Here is a 15,646-nt window from a genome sequence, read left to right as displayed (position 1 = left end):
GAGAATTCCAGAGATTCACCACCCTTTGAGTGAAGAAGTTCCTCCTCAACTCCGTTCTAAACCGCCTCCCCTTTATCTTGAGGCTGTCTAGTCCTACTGTCTTTTTTGAGCGGGAAGAGTCTCTCCACCTCTATCCTATCCATCCCATTCATCATCTTATACGTCTCAATGAGATCTCCCCTCATTCTTCTAAACTCTAACGAGTACAAGCCTAGTTTATTCAGCCTCTCCTCATAGCTCAACCCCCTCAACTCTGGCATCAGCCTAGTAAACCTCCTCTGCACTCCCTCCAAGGCCAAAATATCTTTGCGCAGGTGCGGCGCCCAAAACTGCACACAGTACTCCAGCTGCGGCCTCACCAATGCCCTATACAGCTGCAGCAAGACGTCCCTACTTTTATATTCAGTCCCCCTCGCTATGAAGGCCAGCATCCCATTCGCCTTCCTGACCACCTGCTGCACCTGCAAGCTGGGTTTTTGCGACTCATGCACTATACAACACAAAACATGGCGTGCTGCTGAAAACAGTAGATCCCTAAAAATGTAAAATTCAAATTCGCTCTCTTCCTCTGCCCATTCTCATCTATTCCAAAACCCGAGTGCTTCAGTTCTGTCACACTCCTGAACAAGGAGGACTATATAGGCTGATTGGTTCAAAATGGCTGCTCCCTTATTGGTCAGAGAATATCAGTCAGAGAGCAAGCTCTTCCAAGTTTCCACATTTGGGAATCTTCTGGAACTAAAATTATAATCAGCTTTGTGCACAGGATTCAGAGAAAGGAACTTGAAAAGGACTTCAGTCTAGATCATGTGGTGAAATCTGAAGTTATGAACACAATAAACTGTATCAATGGGAACAAACGATTTCAAAGGGACATATACAGGTTAAGTTGGCAGGCAAATTTTTGGTCGATGGAATTCAATCTGGGGAAGTGTATGGGCATTCACTTTAAGTCAATGAAAAGCTGATTAGAATATTTTCTTCATGTTCAACGGACTATAAATGATGGATGGACAATCTACCATAAATTTATGTATGTCCCTTCGTAGCTTGCTGTTGTCATTGACACAATGGCCTCGCTTCTCCCATCCCGACCTACAACTTTTCTGGCGGGTAGGGGTGGGAGATCAGCATTGCCGGCCTTGTTCCGGGATTTGCGCATGCACAGGAAACGCATGTGCATCTCCCAAAGCTGACCATGCCCAACTGCAGCAGAAATCCCTGCCTCTATGTCTCCTTCTAGGCCACTGTAACATATGGTCAAAAGCTGAGCTCGTAGTACAGATCCCGGGCAACACACTTATCCCACCTATGGAATTTTGGTATCTGTGAACATGAGTACAAAAAATAATTACAAAGACTCGAATGCTGGCCTTTATCTCAAGGGGGCTGTAGTTGTTCATACGGCCTTTGTCAGACCCCAACTCTGGGTGTCCTTGAATTGTGCATAAGCACAGAAGGTAGTCATTCAGCCTATCAAGTTTCTGACAGCTCTTCCAAAAAGCAATCCTGTTAGTCCCATTCCCCCAACTCATTCCCATATCCTTGCAATGTTTTGTCCTTCAAGTGTTTAAGTCAATTACTGTTTGAAGAATACTATCAAATCTGTTTTCACCACCATGTCATGCAGTGCATTCCAAATTCTAATCAGAATAAAATGTTTTTTTTCATGTCGCCTCTGATTCTATTGCCAAATACCTTAGATCTGTACCTTCTGGTCATTGACCATTCAGCCACTGGAAACAGTTTCTCTATCTATACCTTAATGATTTTAAACAGCCTTATCAATTTTGTCTTTACTTTCTCTATTTTAATGAGAACAACCCATTAACCCAACTCCAGTCTGTTCACATAACTGTAATCCCTCATCCTGGAAAGCATTCTAGCAATCTCTTCTGTACTTCCTCTAAGCCTTCAGGTTGTTCCTGAAGTATGGTGCCAAGATTTGGAAACATTACTCTAGTCAGGATTGAACTAATACTTCACATTAGTTTAACCTAAGCTTACAAAGAGAGCCAGGGCATTCAAGGGTGAAACAAGGAAGCACTTTTGCATATGGAGAGAGGTAAAACTCTTTAGTTCTTTTTGCCCCAAAGGGCTGCGGATACAGGCTCGATCAACATTTCCCAATCCAAAATCAATAGGTTTTTCCTCATGCAAGGATATCAACGGATATGATCAAAAGCAGGTCATGTGAAGAAGAGGTACAAATCAGCCACGCCATAACTAAATGGCTGAATTGGCTGCAGGGATTGAGCGGAATACTCAAGTCCCTAAATTTCTACGAACAATTATAATCATTTTTAGAAACAACTGGCAAGAGTAATGACACTTGGCAAAACTACAAGAGCAGTGAATTCATAAATAAGTATAAACACATCAAAAGCACTTCTAAATCAACATAGTTACCCTGGAGGCCCATTTACAATTACTTTGAGTTTCTGAAACAGGTCTTTACAGATGTTACCACGGAATGACTCACTTTTGAAATCATAAAATTGCTTCTTATAAGGGTGTTAGCTACCAGTCACTGAAAATGTCCTGTCCAAAACCTAATGCTATCTTACATACTGCTCAACAAGTCAGTTTTCGCAAGATTTATCTCTCTCCTGAGGAAGTTAGTATCCTCAAAGCAAATACTTTCATCTAAATATCCAAGCAGCATGCAGAAGTTACAAATGGAAACAGGTCAATCACTCCAAACATTGGGTCAAGATTTATCCTCTCACAAGCAAATAGTTCCAAACACATTTAGTCATTGTGTTCCCAAATACCTTCAAGCCTTTACCCTTCATTTACCTAATCATTTTACTCTTGGATCCTTACATTTCTTTACCTAAACTGTTAATGAATCCCAACACCCTCACAAGTTCATGTAACGAGGTTTATCCAGGCTTCTGTCCTAAATCCTTCATATTCAATCTTACTTTGTTTTGTAATTTCTTAATTCTTGTACTCTGCCCCTTAACTACTGAAAATCAGTTGTCTTCTACTTATTCCATCCTTTCACATTTTCCCTCATTTTTAACACGTTGTCCTGTAATTTGTATTTTTCTATTGAAAGAAAGACCTCATGTATCAAACCCTGTTTCGTATTTTTACTTTTATTTTCTCACACCAGAGATTAGCCTAGTGAATCAATGCTGCAACCTTCCAAAAACCTCTTTCCAGTATTGCAGCCCAAAATTGCAGACAATACTTATATCAGAGGGTTTATCAAAGTTTGTACAACTTCATCATTACCTCCTGACAGCTTTCAGTTATTGCTAATTCATATTTCTTGAAGGGGCTAAATGAAAAACATTTCTCACTTTATCTAAAGTTGCCTTTGTGTTTCTATTGTCTACAAGCCAGAGTGGAGATTCACTTTCTAAGTACCCCCCGACTCCATTTAAAGGAATACCACTTGCTTTTATCATTCTTCAGATGACTTCTCTGTCAATCCTTGACAACAATCCAAATTTCCCTTCTTTAAGAGTACAAACATTTATTATTTCTGTAAGATTGAGATTCCTGCTTGTGCCCACTGACACAGAGTATAGGAATGAGATAGAGAATCTGGTGAACTAGTGCAATGACAATAATTTCTCCCTCAATGTCAACAAAATGAAGGAGACTATCATGGACTTCAGGAAATGTAGTGAAGAACAGTGTAGCGAAGTAGAAATGGTTGGAAGCTTCAAGCTTTTAGGTGTCCAGATCACCAATAACCCATGTCCTGGTCCCCCCTTGCTGACACTATAATTAAGAAAGCCCACCAGTGCCTCTACTTTCTCAGAAGACTAAGGAAATTTGGCATGTCAGCTATGACTCTTATCAATCTTTACAGATGTACCATAGAAAGAATTCTTTCTGGTTGAATAACAGTTTGGTATCGCTCCTGCTCTGCCCAAGACTGCAAGAAATTACAAAAGGTCGTGAATGTAGCCCAATCCATCATGAAAACCAGCCTCCCATCCATTGACTCTGTCTACACCTCCCACTCCCTCAGCAAAGCAGCCAGCATAATTAAGGATCCCATACACTGCAGACATTCTCTCTTCCACCTTCTTCCTTGGGCAAAAAAGAAACAAAAGTCTGAGGTCACGTACCAACCGATTCAACAGCAGCTTCCTTCCTGCTGCTGTCAAACTTTTGAATGGACTTATCTTGCATTAAGTTGATCTTTTTCTACACCCTGGCTATGAATGTAACACTACATTTTGCACTCTCTCCTTCCCTTCTCTAGGAACGGTATGCTTTGTCTGTGCAGTGCGCAAGAAACAATACTTTTCGCTGTATGTTAATACATGTGACAATAATAAATCAAATCAAAATTCTTGAGGCAAATTTTCCTGTTCCGCCCATCATGGGAATCGAAGCGGACAAGGAGCCGACCAGGGAAAGGTCCGTTGACCTCACGTGGGATTTTCCAGTTTTGGGGCGAGTGCAGCCAGAAAATCCCACCCTCTAGGTCTCTTCGTACAGTTTTGACACCAGGTCTGAGTACAAAGGCTGTAATTATGAACATTGGCTGCACCATAAACTACAAAATGATTCCTGTGTACAACATTTACTCAAAATATTACTAACATGATAAATCAATGCATGATTGTCAAGTTTTCTTCCAGTCCATCACTTTGTGTAAATGGATATTTTCCAAACTAAGTATTAATCTAATGTGATATTCTTGTGCCAAACCAACCCAGTTTGCCTCAACATGTTCAACCAAGTTTCAAGCAGCCTTGTAATTAATGGTAGTCTGATTATCATTTCTTTCCTGCTTTTGTCTGGCAGAACATCATGTTTCTTTACACTGGGAGTGCCAAAACATCTTTTCAAAGAACCACATCAAAAAAACAGCTGTCAGCCGATAAAACAAAACAAAAACAAGTGACCCCTGACAGCTAAACTTAAGTGGATGTCAGACTAAAACAAATATTGATGTCAGGTGTGACAACACTCACTTAGCAGGTTGCAAAAATTTGATTTGTGGTTTTGTTACATTTAGAAGGTTGAAGTGCGATCTAGTTAAGGTATTTAATTGATAAAGGATTAGATTGGGTAGGTACGACTAAAATATCCTTCCTAAGGTTTGGTCTCCAAAAGTAAAAGTAGGATCCCAGCAGAAGTCTGACCAGAGCTCTTGTACATAACTCCCGCCCTTCTCTTCCAGCTCTGAAGTGATGTTGTTAAGCCAGAGGCCCAGGCTAAAACTCTGGAGGTATGGGTTCAAATCTCATCATTGCAGCTGGTAGAAATTGAATTCAATAATAAATCTCAAATATAAAGTTAGTCTCAGTAGATCAGTTGATCATGGCGACTATCATTGATTGCTGTAAAAACCCATCTTGTTCACTGATGGCCCTTAGGGAAGGACATCTACTCTCTGGCCTACATGTGACTCCAGCCCCATAGCAATTTGGTTGACTCTTAACTGCCCTCTGAAATTGCCTAGCATTCCTCTCAGTTTAAGGAAAATTGGGAAGTTGACATTGCAAGAATAAAAATCTCCCAAAATTCCATTATGCTTTGTAATTAATTTCTGCGCACATCCTGACATATTCCCATATGAAATTCCATCTGCCTGGAATCTCTCCTGCCTTCCATCCTTATATTCAGTAGGAACCTTCCATTTCATCCTTCTCCTTACCCCCACTACCCTGCTCTGGTTCTTGCTTAAACCTTGTAGTTTTGCAGTTCTAATAAAAAGTAATTGATCTAAAACTTTAATGTGGTTTCTCTCTTTACAAATGTGGCCTGATCTAATGATCATTTCCAACATTCTGTTTTTATTTGATATGAAGTTGCAGTTTAGCAAGTCTGTAGTCACACTCATAATATGTGTCAAAAAGCTTTTCATGTTGTCCTTTGCAATGTGGACAAAAGGAAACAAGATTCTTGGATGGGGGAGAAACACGTGGGCGAAGTCATGCATTAATACACCTTTATGTATCACTTCAAATTGAAACCTTTTCCCTGTAACATAAAATGAACTTACATTCAGGCCACATCTCTCAATTTAAACATCTTCTCTGACAAGTATGGTTCTTATTCAAAATAATAATGATAGCCAGATGAGAATACCAAATGCTTTACCTGAGGAATACCCAGGGGAATACATTGTTTTCTCTCAATTTGCTAGGCATTTCTGTGTTTAAAACTAAGGTAAAAGAAAGACGATAAACTCCCAAAACTAAGGTCCAGTTCCCAAGAAGATTGAGGTACATAATTCCTCAGCAATACTCCAGCAAATTGCCACACCAATGATTGGGCCTGATAACTGCTGCTCAGTGGAACTGAAGGAAGGCTGGCACATATATTTGAAGCATGTACACTGTGTGCTTTGCCAAGTAATCACAAGATTTCTAATGATAAGATGAAACTTAACAGAATATTAGGACGCTTCTTTTTTTTACTGAACATTCAATTTTAAAAACTCATGTTGCAATGTTAATTGTGTGAAACTACCTATATTGTGCAACTTCTTATTCAATGCCAGACTAAGCAATGATGTCATTATAACATCCTTACACCACATATCAATATCAACTGACACGTAGCATAACAGCAATATGAAACCCCATGAGTTTGAAGCAAAACCAATTCACAGTACCAAGCTATACCAAAGAATGTGTTTCACCACAGGTGGCTGTCTCAGCAACAAATGCAGGAACTGATGGCCTCTTAAGGAAGAAAGTTGAACAATGGCAAATTGTCATTAAAATGTTAAACATTACTGTTTATTACACTGGCAGTGTTCATTCAGGTAGCTATAGTTCCACTTTTACACACTGGTACAGACCAAATTTGATCAGCTACCACAATCCAGATACTTACCAAGTCAAGAAAAATTAAAATTGAGAATCAGGATTGGCATTTTTTCCCCCTCCCTCCCCTTTACTACTTTTCCAAATGCCAGGATACAGTTCTATGGCAGGAGCTATATTCAATGTGAGAACCTTTACAATGAAAATCAGCATCCTACTTACAGGGGAAAGTATTTCAGTCAAGTTTGATTCTTATGTCACATGTTGTCCAGATTGGTGCACTTCCCATCAAAGCTCATTAAAGATCAATAAGATTTGGGAAAGTTAAGTGACTTTTACTTTTCCTACTCCAGCAATACATTTCCAACAACCCCATGTGTTAATTGACATTAAGTAAGTGAGCATGGTTTAGCAACAAAGCTTCTGGTTCCCCTGATCTCTGTACTTCATTATAATATTATGAATCCATTCACTTAATCACTATATAATTTGAAGTACGTATACGGTCTTTCCAATTTACCTGCTATTTGTATTCTGGTGTGATGCAGGAATCGTGAGGAAGAAGTTCTTTTGATGTCTTTAAAAACAATGCTTTATTCCCTAGCTAGAATATCACAGCCTTTAACAAAAGATGACAAAAGTGAAATTCAATCACATTCCGGTTCAGACCAAAGACCTCATGCCTCAACAATGGCTCAGGCTACTGTGTTACATGCCTTGAATCACTAAAGTTAGCTGCCCAGTACTCACATCGTGCAGAAAACCTGGATCTGTAGCATATAGATAAAATTTCTAAAATGACTTGCGTATAAATTACTATGGTAGTAGAAAATATGAAATGCAATCACTGGAAACAAAACGCTTATCCGGTTCTAAGATGGACATAGAAGAATGATGAATTTTCTGTGCATTCAACCTACAGAGGACAGGATTAATTTATCACAAACTTACTGTTCCAGAAGTTGGTCACATTTTGCGAGTGCATCTTTTTCTGCTTCAACTGCTCGCTCCTTTTCTGCAACTGCATTTTCTCGTGCTTCCCTTAAATTTCTGAATTGGAATAGATTTGAAAAATAATTTTCAGTGAATACAAAGTAAAATGTGGAAATGCACCCTGTGCCCAAATTTATTTTCTTTCAATAACTAGTAGAAGGCACTACTTTCCTGTAAGAAATTCAAAGATTCTCAATCTTTGTTTATACAAACTTAGCGTGAAGATAACTGTCATAGTAAATTATAACATAACATTTAGAGTTACTGACAAAAAACTACCAATATTATTCAAAGTACTCCTTTTCCCTTTTCATATAACGTGTGCAGTGGGTAATGAGGAACCTGCTGATGTGCTGTATCTGGATTTCCAGAAGGCATTTGATAAGGTGCCTTAGGCTAAGATCAAGTGTAGTATCGTTATGCTGTGCTTGGTTGAAGTCAATAAGTTATATTTTAGCTTCATTTGAAGCAATTTTTAAAAGCAGCATCTCAGCCTTTTGGCTAAGATGCAAATGAGATCAAGCCTCGGAGGAGGAGCTATACCTAATCCAATCAGCGTGGATCAAGCCCAAGATAGGCGGTGAGGGCCCTGTCTTGTCAGCTTGGGTCGGGAATGTCTCAATTTGTTGAGACTCTGAATTGATTTGATTGAATTGGAAAAAAAAACAAGAAGACTGATAGACAAGTTAAAGATGCACAATGTTACGGGTAATGTATTAGCATGGATAGAGGATTGGTTAACTAATAGAAAGCAAAGAGTGGGGGTAAATGGGTGTTTTACTAATTGGCAATCAGTGACTAGTAGTGTGCCTCAGGGATCAGTGTTGGGACCACAATTGTTTACGATTTACATAGATGATTTGGAGTTGGGGACCAAGTTGGGCGCTAAGATGGATGGAAGAGCAAAGTGTGCAGAGGACGCTGAAAGTCTGCAAAGGGATATAAATAATCTAAGTGAGTGGGCAAGGGTCTGGCAGATGGAGTACACTGTTGGTAAATGTGAGGTCATCCATTTTGGTAGGAATAACAGCAAAATGGACTGTTATTTAAATAGTAAAAAATTGCTGCATGCTGCTGTGCAGAGGGACCTGGGTGTCCTTATGCAAGAATCTCAAGAAGTTGGTTTGCAGGTGCAGCAGATAAGTAAGAGGGCAAATGGAATCTCGTCCTTCATTGCAAGAGAGATGGAGTTTAAAAACAGCGAGATTATGTTGCAGCTGTATAAGGTGCTGGTGAGGTCACACCTGGAATACTGTGTACAGTTTTGGTCTCCTTACTTGAGAAAGGATATACTGGCACTGGACAGGCTGCAGAGGAGACTCGCTAGGTTGATTCCGGAGTTGAGAGGATTGGCTTATGAGGAGAGACTGAGTAGACTGGGGTTACACTCATTGGAATTCAGAAGAATGAGCCGAAATCTTATAGAAACATATAAGATTATGGAGGGATTAGATAGGTTAGAAGCAGGGAAGTTGTTTCCACTGGTGGGTGAAACTAGAACTAGGGGGCATAGCCTCAAAATAATTCCCTGCCCAGAATTCCACTGAGGCAACCTCACTGAATGTTTTTAAGGCAAGGATAGATACATTTTTGAACAGTAAAGGAATTAAGGGTTATGGTGAGCAGGCGGGTAAGTGGTGCTGAGCCCACAAAAAGATCAGCCATGATCTTATTGAATGGCGGAGCAGGCTTGAGGGGCCAGATGGCCTACTCCTGCTCCTAGTTCTTATGTTCATAGACTCCCTACAGTAGAGAAGGAAGCCATTTGGCCCATCGAGTCTGCAATGACCACAATCCCACCCAGGCCATATTCCCACATATTTACTCTGCTCATCCCCTGACACTATGAGGCAATTTAGCATAATCAACCTAACCCACACATCTTTGGACTGTGGGAGGAAATCGGAGCACCAAGAGGAAACACACGCAGATATGGGGACAATGTGCAAAGTACACACAGTCACCAGAGGCCGGAACTGAACCCATGTCCCTGGACCTGTGGGGCAGCCATGCTAACCACTGTGCCACTGTGCATCCCTTTTATTCATAACATGAGTGAGCAAGTTTGAGGCCTTACAAATATAAAGTTTGGTTTGATGGACATTGTAGGGCAAATTAGCAGATAAACTAGAACAGTTTCAACCAGTTCTTCAGCAAAAGAAAAATCTAGGAACACCAAACCTATATTAAAGCACTAAGAAAAGACATAGGGAAGTTTTAGTCACACTGGAAAAAGCTGTTGAAATTTATTTCCCCCAGTAATTATGATTAATCATGTTGCTAAAAATGTGCTTACTTATGAATTTTAACTTCTCCTGATGTGTCTAGCATGTAACTAGTGGGCAAATAAAGTAAAAAAGTAAAGTTTATTTATTAGCCACAAGTAGGCTTACATTCAAATTGCAATGAAGTTACAGTGAAATACTGCAGCCAAGTGCTCTGACGTTGATGTCAATGTTAAATCTATCAGTGTGTTACAAAATAGCCTGGCTTTGAGCAATTCAGATGGCAACTTACAGATTTTCACATTTAACTGCATGTACTTGAATTTGCTGTTCAATTTACACCATAACAATGCTGAATGTTGTTACCCTCAGCATTATTTTCAATGCAAAAATCAGGTCATTGTAGCTTTTCCTAACCTTTACAAAGTATGCTGTTAAGTTTTATGGTGATTGAATTCCATGAATCATTGAAAATTCTTCCTCTAGGACATAATTATAAAACACTAACTTTTTTTGAAGCTCGAGGTGCATACCTGGGAGGTTAGGAACAAACATAGGTTGAAAGAGAATCCTGTTTGACTAACAGTTCATCAGAGGCTAATCTCCATGTAATATTTAGAAAAGTCATTAAAATGAGTAATGTGGTGGAGTGGCATCAGCGTAGTAACATGTTGCACCATAAATCTGTAGGGTGTGGGCTTGCAGCTATAACCACTCATGGCAAATGTTCGATCTAAGCTGGGTTGGCACTGAGTAAATGTTAGGCATTTCACTGCTATTGTTGAAGAAAATATGTCACAGGAACAATCCTTCAGCAGCACTTTGATGCAACTCCTAGAAATAGTGCAAGCAGCAGAGGACTGGAAAGAGTGAGCCCACAACCTATTCTGTGTGAAGTAAGTGGAAAAACAAACTTTTTAAAGAAAGGAATATCACTGTTATTAACCTTGTATTTAATTGCAAGCACAACAGTACATGTAAATAAACACCCATGAAAACTGGGCTTGTAAAAAGATTAAGTTATCATCACGAACAGGAAGCCACTGCCACTTTCATGAGAATCAAGAGAATTAGAGCAAGTTGAGGCTCAACAATTGGCTTCAGTGGATTCTAAGTTGTATTCAAATCCAAGGTAATATATTGCCATTAAAATTACTTAATTTTAAAATTGCAATGTTAAAAGATACATCAGCACCTTGTACCTCTGAGAGAAAGGATCCAGATGCAAACACTGACCAAACAAAAGTGTATGATGGCAGTTGTAAAGTCAAATAAATTGTGGTGGTATGTAAACAGATTTGTTGAATATAAATCCAAGGAGTGCTATTGATACTCTATAAAACATTAGAGAGGGAACAAAGGCCAGTATTTCATTCCGGTGTGGTCACCATGTATAAGATGTGGAGGCAGATAAAAAGATCCAAATAAAGAATTGTTTTATGAACTTGAGTGCAGCGAAGTTAAGGAAAATGAATCACTTGTTTTTGTAAAAGAACGATTCTAGCTTTTTTTAAAAATGGGAAGTAATTAAGATGGATAAAATCAGGGCAGAAGAGCTCGACTTTAAACTATGCAAACTGTGAGCAAAGGAATGAATCATTCAACTTACAGATAGGACTGCCACCTAGTGCAAAAAGTAAGGACTTAATATGAAGCATTCAAAGAGGAAATACTATGGCCTGAATTTTTCAGTCAGTGGCAAACAAACAGCACTCAATGTACATTATGCTTACAATCTATTGGTAGGATGTTGAGCTGCAAATTATGGTAATCAGGTAGTCTGACACAACACTCAGTTTTTAGAGGGGATTTGTATTGTGCATGAGCAGGTCAAACAACAGGATGCCTCTTCAATAATCAAGCAGAAAAATAGTTACTGAGACACGCAGAATATGAAACAAGAGGTGTAAACTCAAATATTTAGTTAAACATAAAATTATGAGCAGAAAAATTGAGATGGACAGGAAGAGATGAGAGTGAGAGAAATAAAAGAGACAAAGAAAATATTTTAACATGTTATAAAATATGCAAAAATTAAAATCTGAAAGAATCAGACTCCACACTTGCAAAATAGATTTTCAATGCGAGAGGGGCTGTTGGCAGTAATTAAAGCATTAGACTATTAAAACTTCACTTATACTTGAATGGCCAACCCTAACTTTTAACTTTAAGGAGAGCCGGTGGATGTGGTCTTTCTGGATTTTCAGAAGGCGTTTGATAAGGTACCTCACAAGAGGTTACTGCAGAAGGTCAGAGGACATGGAGTTGGGGGTAGGGTGTTAGCGTGGATAGAGGATTGGTTGTCAAATAGGAGGCAGAGAGTGGGGGTCAATGGGTGCTATTCGGATTGGCGGTTGGTGACTAGTGGGGTGCCCCAGGGGTCGGTGCTGGGGCCTCAGCTATTTACCATTTATATAGATGATCTGGAGGAGGGAACCGAGTGTAGGGTGTCGAAATTTGCTGATGACACCAAGATTGGGGGAAAGGCAAATTGTGTGGAGGGTGTGGAGAGTCTGCAGAAGGATCTAGATAGGCTGGGCGAATGGGCCAGGAAATGGCAAATGGAATTTAATGTTGGCAAGTGTGAGGTGGTCCACTTTGGTAGGAAGAATGGTAGGAAGGACTATTACTTACGTGGCGAAAAACTGCAGCAGGCGACGGTGCAGAGGGACCTCGGGGTCCTTGTGCATGAGTCGCAAAAACCCAGCCTGCAGGTGCAGCAGGTGGTCAGGAAGGCGAATGGGATGCTGGCCTTCATAGCGAGGGGGATTGAATATAAAAGTAGGGAGGTCTTGCTGCAGCTGTATAGGGCATTGGTGAGGCCGCAGCTGGAGTACTGTGTGCAGTTTTGGGCGCCGCACCTGCGCAAGGATATTTTGGCCTTGGAGGGAGTGCAGAGGAGGTTTACTAGGCTGATACCGGAGTTGAGGGGGTTGAGCTATGAGGAGAGGCTGAATAAACTAGGCTTGTACTCGTTAGAGTTTAGAAGAATGAGGGGAGATCTCATTGAGACGTATAAGATGATGAATGGGATGGATAGGATAGAGGTGGAAAGACTCTTCCCGCTCAAAAAAGACAGTAGGACTAGGGGGCACAGCCTCAAGATAAAGGGGGGGCGGTTCAGAACGGAGTTGAGGAGGAACTTCTTCACTCAAAGGGTGGTGAATCTCTGGAATTCTCTGCCCGTTGAAGTGGTGGAGGCTGCCTCGCTAAATATTTTTAAGAAGCGGGTTGATGGGTTTTTGATAAGAGAGGGGATTAAGGGTTATGGGGAGAGGGCGGGAAAGTGGAACTGAGCCACGACAGATCAGCCATGATCTTATTGAATGGCGGGGCAGGCTCGAAGGGCCAGATGGCCTACTCCTGCTCCTATTTCTTATGTTCTTATGTTCTTATGTGTCTCTAGTGATTAGGTATTGCAATTTCATGCCCACCTTGTGTTTGAATGCTCATTCTCTTGGGAAGAAATCAATACAACACAACTTAGGGAGGAGGGGGAAAATTGGACAACAATTTTCTGATTTCAGTGTTTAGCTATGCATGTATAGAAGCTGGGAGTTGTTATTTATTCCATCAGAGGTAAGTTCCATTAGCCTTGTTGTCATTTCTACCTCAAAGTTCAGACCAATTAATTACTGATTCAAAAAAAAGATAGTTGCTTCTAGTTTGAAATTGAATAAGGTTAAAGAAAGGGCCTGAAAGAGAAGCAGCAAGACAGAACAAATTAATCTGCTCAATAGTCTTAGTTCATCAATTTATTCTTATGCTGTTATCCAGTTCAGCAGCTGACCAAAAGTCAAGGATTGCTGATCCACCTCTTCAACTCAAAATTACTTAATCAGCCTAAGATCAAGAATTTTACAAGATCTAAACTAAAATGGACATGAGGTTGAAGAATATTAAAATTGTTAGCTTGCCATTGTTGCTGACAACTCTGCTTGAGTGAGAAGGACCTAACCTCAAGCTTGACACCAGACACTTGACCACATAATCTAGGCTGACAGATTGGTGAAGTACTGAGGGAGTGCTACATTGTGAAGGTTGCTCGTTTGTAGGTGAGATGTTAAGCTAAGGCAATGTCTGCCTATTCAGTGGATGTGAACATTTTAAATGGCAATATTCAAAGAAGGGGTGGGGAGCTCCTTGATGATAAACAACTGTTTTTATATTCTATCTTTAAACTTGAAAAAAAAAATCAACGCCTTTACACAGGCATAATCAGATAAGCATGGTCATCTAGGAAAAGCAGAGATGGCGAACATGACTGAAAGGTCATCAGAAATGATTTTAAGGAGCCTCTTCAAGGAGGAGGGGAAGATGAAATTGTGGAAGGACCTAGGGAAGGACTTCCAAAACGTTTGAAAGAGATAGCAGGAATATGGGAGCCAATGGTAGGATAAAGGGACAAAGAAGAAAATGCACAAAAGATTAAAGGAATATCAACGTACACTTCAGGATTGATAAAGTGATGGGCTGGAAATGGTTATGAAGAAAAAAAGTTAAGATTTAAACAGGCACTTGAGAATCTTAAATTGGAAGCACTGACAAGGCAGGAGTCAATGCGTGGTAGCAAGGATTGGGTAACAGACGAGAAACAAAGACTTGCATTTATCCCCTACATAGGAGCAATTCTGGGTTAGGATATTGGCAACAAAATTTAGATCAGATAAAATTTACAGTGAGTGGAAGATGGAATGCCAACCTGGCAATTATTGGAATAGTCCAGTCTGAAGGTAACCAAGCGTTTCAGCAGCAGTTATGTTGGTGCAGGTTGCAGGATTATGATTAAGGCAATGTCCACATTATGAAGTTCACTAGATTGATTCCATAGATGACTCTTATGAAGAGAAGTTGAGCAATTTAGGTGTATTAGCTCTGGTAGTCTAATTGAGGTGTATGAGATATTAAAGTGGATTGACAGGGTAGAGGTAGAAAAAGTGTTTCATCTTGTGGGGCATTCTAGAACAAGAGGTCATAGTTTTAGAATAAGGGATACAGATTTAAAGCAGAGATGAGGAGCAATTACTTCTCTCAAAGGATCATGAATCTCTGGAATTCACTCCACCAGAGGCATTGAGTAAACTTAAGAAGGAGATAAGACATTTTTTGATAAGTAATGGGTTGAAGAGTTACGGAGAACTGTCAAGAAAGCGAGGCCAAGGCAAGATCAGCCATGATTGTACTGGAAGGTGGAGCAGGCTCGGGGAGTTAAATTGCCTACTCCTGTGCAGAGTTCTTATGCTCCTGTGGCTGATTTTGACATTGTGATTATTTGAAAATGTGGCGCTAAAGCATTGAGGTTCCATACAAAGGCTCAGTAGTTAACTACACTTTAAAAGATCATCAACGTGAAACATCGAACTCTTACTTCCCTCTTCACAGCTGCAGTCTGAGCTGCTGTGTATTTTTCGCCTATTTAGATGGCACTTTATCGATTTATAAAAATGTGCCACTTCAATATAATGTTACACTGTGAATGCAAGGTGTCCACATCACCACGAATAAAAATTGCTTCTCAAGACCAGCATTTAAACATACTTCTCAGCTTTCTCCTTTTTTTGTTAAGCATCATAAATCATCACTAATAGGAACATCTTAAAACACATAGAACAGGATCCTTCATAAACCTATGCACAAGATCAAATTAAACAATTAAACTAAATTATGAAACAACAAACA

The 15,646-nt window shown here is 39.9% G+C and overlaps 1 protein-coding gene across 2 annotated transcripts in view; it reads right to left on the bottom strand.

Annotated features, from left to right (window-relative positions):
- The window catches only part of pibf1 (progesterone immunomodulatory binding factor 1), a 117,371-nt gene that overhangs the window by 70,790 nt on the left and 30,935 nt on the right, over positions 1–15,646 (bottom strand). For both annotated transcript variants that reach the window (XM_080197841.1, XM_080197842.1), the window contains exon 10: positions 7,701–7,799. In XM_080197841.1, coding sequence (XP_080053967.1) covers positions 7,701–7,799 — 99 coding nt within the window. The remainder of the gene's footprint in view (positions 1–7,700; positions 7,800–15,646) is intronic.

This window comes from Carcharhinus amblyrhynchos, chromosome 10 (assembly GCF_965287045.1).
Source record: "Carcharhinus amblyrhynchos chromosome 10, sCarAmb.v2.hapA, whole genome shotgun sequence".
In the NCBI taxonomy this organism is placed as follows: domain Eukaryota; kingdom Metazoa; phylum Chordata; class Chondrichthyes; order Carcharhiniformes; family Carcharhinidae; genus Carcharhinus; species Carcharhinus amblyrhynchos.
This window is presented reverse-complemented; position numbering and strand designations above follow the sequence as displayed.